Source organism: Hordeum vulgare, chromosome 5H, assembly GCF_904849725.1.
Source record: "Hordeum vulgare subsp. vulgare chromosome 5H, MorexV3_pseudomolecules_assembly, whole genome shotgun sequence".
NCBI classification, from domain to species: domain Eukaryota; kingdom Viridiplantae; phylum Streptophyta; class Magnoliopsida; order Poales; family Poaceae; genus Hordeum; species Hordeum vulgare.
Genome location: NC_058522.1, coordinates 285561929 through 285567686, shown reverse-complemented (window position 1 = coordinate 285567686; position 5758 = coordinate 285561929). Strand labels below are relative to the sequence as shown.

At 44.7% G+C, this 5758-nt stretch overlaps 1 protein-coding gene across 1 annotated transcript; it reads right to left on the bottom strand.

The window, feature by feature from the left end:
- Positions 1 to 3878: 3878 nt before the first annotated feature.
- Positions 3879 to 5511, bottom strand: LOC123397752. The gene has a single exon (XM_045092289.1). It carries the CDS (start codon positions 5420 to 5422, stop codon positions 4091 to 4093), a length of 1332 nt encoding a protein of 443 aa, XP_044948224.1. The 5' UTR covers positions 5423 to 5511; the 3' UTR covers positions 3879 to 4090.
- Between the last annotated feature and the right edge of the window lie 247 nt (positions 5512 to 5758).

The window sequence follows — 5758 nt, the reverse complement described above, 5'->3', positions numbered from 1 at the left end:
CAGATGTCACATCAGTATTTTTGTTCTTGATGTTGTCTTGAAGAGAATTCAGTTGTTGGAAGGTAATGAGTGGTAGGGGCATGTGGAAGATAGTGCTAATTTCCTGGTACTAAAGGGCTTGGTGCAGAGAGATTTTCTTGTTGATTGTGAAGGAGTATAGATGTGGGTATGTGTATAGTAATGGTTGACCATGCCATTTGTCTCTCCAAAATAGAGTTGTGTCTCCCATACCAATTCTGCAAAGTGCATTCTCCTTATATGTAGGCAATAATTTGAGGATAGCCTTCCACCAGAAAGACCCCACCATTCTTTCTCGAGTCATACAATTTGAATAGCGAGTTTTCCAAATGATATTGACCCATGGAATATCTTCTCTGTTTAGAAATTTGTGAAGCAGTTTCATAAGGAGTGCGTGATTATGGATGGAGATATCTAAAATGCCCAAGCCACCATGATCTTTAGGTTCACAAACTTTGTCCCAAGCAATTAATGGCATTCCTCTCTCCAGAGATCCAAACTTTCTCCGGAAGTAGCTCTTGAGATAGATGTTGATCTAGTGAGTCACGGTTTTGGGTAGTCTAATGGAGCACGTAAAGAAAATTGGCATCCCATAAAATACCGAACTAACCAAGGTAAGTTTATCTCCAGAAGAAAGAAGAGTGGAGTAGCATAACAGTCTGTTTTCAATCCTTTTAAGCATGGGGATATAGTCTTCCAATCTTGGCTTGGTTAAGTTCTAAGGCAGTCCAAGATATTTTTGTGGGAAAACTTCCACTTTGGTGCCAAGCATGTGTGATAGAAACCAAATTTTGCCTGCAACACTATTGATGGGGATCAAAGTTGACTTGGAGTAGTTAAATTTTGGGTTAATTGGATTCATGCCACTGCAACTTTCACGAGTTGGAAAAATGCCATTACAAAAACTGAAATTGGAAATATGCCATTACAACTTTTACATACTTCTACATATGCCATTTTCAACAATACCCACCCATATACTACCTATATATGCTTGTAAATACCTTTCATTATACGTCCAGAGCTCTGAGAACTTGTCGCCTCTGTCCTCCAGCCGTCGACATCGTGCTGCCCGTCCACTCCCAGTCGTCGGCCCTGACATGCGTGAGCTCCAGCTGCATCTTCACCCCATCGAAGCTGCGACCCCGACGAGCTTGCCGTCTCTGCCCGTTGCGTTCGTGATCCTCGACAAGCTTGCCGCCACGCCGCTGCACTCCACCGCATGGGAGGAGCTCCCTCACCATGCTGCATCCGCCTCTTGGCCGCGCCCAAGTCCCCAGCCCCGTCGCGTTCTTCACACCTCTACGACCTCGAGCCGTTGAATCTCGCATGCGTGCGTTATGTTTCCGGCCGGCGGCAGAATCGATCGGCCAAGGCTGATGTGTACGTGCATGAAGGCCAAATCAATCTGTGTATGTGCGCATTTTGCCGGTGCTACCTGCTTCCAGGTTTGATTAGGAGCGGAACGGCGGAAGTCAGCTTGCTAGCTGTGTACGCCGGAAGTAGATGGAGTGACAGAAATCTAATTTTGCAATGTAATTGTTCGGTGAGCACATGGATAGTATGATTAGTATTGAAATACACGTTGAAATACAAGTCTTTTTTGAGCTGTTTTTCTATTAACTGAAGAAAATGGCATATGTAGTGGCATGAAAAAGTTTTAGTAGCATATTTCCAACTTCTGTGTTTGTAATGGCATTTTTCCAAGTCATGAAAATTGCAGTGGCATGAATCCAATTAACCCTTAAATTTTAGGCCAGTGAATGCAACAAAATGTACCAAGAGATTCTTGATATGGTTAAGTTGAGATGCATCTACATTTGCTACCAGAATTGTATCATCAGCATACTGAATAATTGGGAAATCTGGACATGAATTGTGATCAATGGTGAGGCAATCATCCCATTGTTGCTGGCCTCATTTAGCATGGCCTGAAGCATGTTTGGAGCTAGGACAAATATTAGGGGTTATAGGGGGTCCCCTTGTTTAACTCCTTTTTTGCAAAGAAGTTGTTTGTGAAGTTGTTTGTGTGGGAGTCCATTCAGCAGAATTGAGGAGAGGCTTGTGTTATAAATCAATTTGATCCATTGAATCCATGTGTCCCCAAATCCCTTGGCCTTGAGAATTTCACAAAATGTATCATGGCTTAACATATCAAATGTTTTCTCAAAGTCAAGTTTGAGCATGGAAATCTCTTCCTTGGACTGATGGCATTGGTGAATATATTCATAAGCCCAAGCTAGAAAATCTTGAATGCATTTGTTATTGAGAAATCCATATTATTTCTTATGTATCACACGGAGAATCACTTTCTGTAGTCTGTCAGCCAGTAATTTTGTAATGATTTTGAGGGTGCAGTTGAGGAGGGAAATATGTCTGAATTCATTTGGTGCAGCTGCACCATCAACCTTGGGTATCGGAGTGATGAATGAGTAATTGATGATCTGTATGCTTGAAGTGCCATGATAAAAGTCATCAATCATCTTGTAAAAATGTGGCGCAATAATCTCCGAGCAGTGTTTAAGGAATGCAGCATTAAAGCCATATGGTCCAGGTGATTTGTTTGCATGCATGTTCTTGATAACTGAATCAATCTCTAGCTTTGAAAATGGGGATTCTAGTTCAGATAATTCCATTGGCAAAAGTAAATGGTGAAGTTGGAGATGATTTTGAGTTTCTGAAAGAGTGCCCATTCTATTTTTGAAAGATCTAAATAGAAATGCTTCCTTAGTCTCATGATCAAAATGTTCTTGACCTTGTTCATCTTTCACTACTGCAATGTTATTGTTTCCGAATTTAATGGTGGATCTAGCTTGGAAGTATTTGTGTTAGCTGCCCCCAGCTTAATCCTCCTAATTGTGGCTCTCTGTTTCCAGTAAATCCTCCGGTATTCAAGTAGCTGTTGGTGGTGATTCTTGAGTTCCGATCTACCCATAGATCACTCCCCTGTCAAATCTCTGTATTCCTCAATGATATCATAACCGAGAATCATGAATGAAGTGTTATCTATAGTCCTCTTAAGATCATATAAACCTCTTCACCAATGTTTAAGTCCTTTTCTTAATCTCTTAAATTTGACAGCAATGATCTTAGCTGAATCTTGTTCCCGTACTTCCTAGTCCCATATACTCTTGACAATGTCCTTGAACTGAGAGTGTCCATCGAGTAATTTTCAAATATGAAAAATATTAGTTTTGGGATAGAAGTACCAATCTTAATTTGGATAGGGACATGATCAGATGTTGTTTTATACAATGGGTAGGCAAAAGTAGATGGGCATGACAAAGTCCAAGCCTCTGAAGTGAAGCACCAATATAAATTTTCTAGTAATTGTGCATCTTGCATGTTGCTCCATGTATTTTTTTGCCTATAGTTGTAACTTCAATGAGAGCAAGATTACTAATGGCCTCATTGAAAGCCAACACGTCAGATATGCTATGTCCATCTCTCCTCTTATTTTGAGGGTATCTAGTGTAGTTTAAATCTCCAACAATCATCCAATTTGTATCATCTAGCATTTGAAAGTTCACGAGCCAATTTATGAAATTGACCCTCTTTGTGGTATGACAGGGACCATGCACATTAGTCAGAATCCATTCCTCCCCATTGTGAGAGGAGGTGAAGAGGATGGAAAAAGAGAATTCATTTTGACTTAAAATCCGACCCTTGAAAACGTGTTCATTCCAAACTGTGAGTAAACCTCCAGAAGCACCAATAAAAGGTTGGAAAGCAAATTTTGATAGTCTCCTTGGACAGAATTTTTTGATGTAAGCACTATCAATTGTTTTCTTTTAGTTTATTGGAGACACAAGATAGCACAATGGGATTCTTCAATTTTATTAGATAGAGCACTCCATTTCTTAGGATCATTGACACTTCTTATATTCCAGTTAAGAACATTCCAATCTCTAGCCATGGTCATGAATAACAATAGAAAGAAAATCACAACCAAGCATCATCCTCAAATATGTAAACTGATTACATAAGGCTTGGGGCTCAGAAAGATATTAAGATAAATTGGTAGTTCCTACAGTAACTAGTTCTGGCCAATATTAAGTTACCTTAATATTGCTCAGGTACCCCTGCAGATCTCGCTAGTGCAGAAGCTGGAATCAAAAATGAACTTGTGCACATCAACCTCAGCCAATCCTTGCAATGTTGACTTCCTCACATCAAAGGCAAACATCACTCCCAAGTTGTGAGAGAGCAAGTAAACGACATCATCACCCATGCTTAGGATGGGGTACGCCACTTGAAGTTCCTGCATGGTCTTGCTGCTCAGCATAGTCATCCAATCAGAAAGACATGGCTCCAAGCTGACGTCTTTAACGTCAAATACACAGTCAGGGTGCCAGCCCTCGTACAAACCACCAACCGGTATTGCCACGTTCCATGTTGTGGACTTCCAGCCATCACGGATGACCTGAGACTGAGATTTCCTTGTTGTGTTATTCCTCACCCAGTCAGTGTAGGAAACAGGGGTGGTGGCTGCGGCGTTGAGCACTTGTCGTGACCGGAATTCCAACTCAACATACTTGATCGAGTCTTTGTTTTGGCTGATAGTTACGTCCCGCAAGTAGCTGGGGTTACCATTTCTGAGGAGGCGATCCCAGCTAGACCTTGCTGGCACCGGCAGTGGAACATCCTGGAGGAGTGGGCGTTTCTTGAGCACATCACAAAAGAAGATGCCACGCCAGAGGTCCACCCAGGCGACCGTGCCATGCTCACCACCAATTGTGATGGTCTTCCCCGTCTCGTGGTACAGCCTGTCGACTGCTCCAGGTAGAGGGATGAGCTTGTCCCTCTCCAACCCATTCACTGACAAGCGCTTGGAGATCCAAGCTTTAGATTTTGAGGAGGGTCTATAGAGGTGGAGGTTGAACTCACACCTAATGAGGTGCTCGTCGCCATCGTAGATGGGCTTACAATCACCGAGGGCAGCGACGGCATACCCAGCGCCATCTTTGCGGCTAATGAGGGCAGTTGCGTCGTCGTTGAGGCACCTGATGGGGTCCGGGTTTGGTAGCAGATCTAGCCGCTGGGCGCGCGGGCTGTAGAGGAAGTAGTCCCAGTCCAATGCTCCGGTGGTCCTGTCGGGGTCGATGGGAACGCGGAGGAGGACGAGATGTGCGTCGGTGGCGACAATCTTGGCCCCTATCCTGCTCAAGTCGAGGCCAGGGCAGTGGACAAAAAAGTGGGAGAGATGTGGCGGGCGGGCGGCGTGGAAGGTCACCTTTATAGGCAAGCCGCTGCTCATGGTGCTCTCGGCGGTGGTGTTGTTTGGGAGGTCGCCGATGTAGCTCCACCTGTCGAGGAGGACCAAGGCTGAGGAGGCGGCAGCGGCGGCGGCGGCCGCGGCCGCGGACTCGGGCAGAGAAGGTGGAACGCAGGAGGAAACATCCATGGCCGTGAAGGGCGAGGAAGGAAGCGGAGGAGGTGAAGAGATCCGGATGGGATAGCAGAAGGCGGCGCGATTTGGGAACGACTAGGGATGGACCTAGGTTCCCCTTTGGGCCTTGTTCGGTTGTTTGAGAATTGAAGGGGTTTGGAGGGGATTGGGAGAGATTAAATCTCCTATAAGTCAAATTTCCATTTCAATCCCCTCCAATCCCCTTTTTGTTGGGATTAACCGGACAAGCCCTTGGGGATTTCGGAGCCACGGCCGCGTCAGTACGTCTATACCTGGCCAAACGGGCTGGGCCAATCATGCCGGCCCACAAACACGCTGGCACGGCACGGG

Bases quoted from the DNA above. Each gene is read 5' to 3' on its own strand.
- LOC123397752 (XM_045092289.1), bottom strand. From the start codon at position 5,422: ATGGATGTTTCCTCCTGCGTTCCACCTTCTCTGCCCGAGTCCGCGGCC.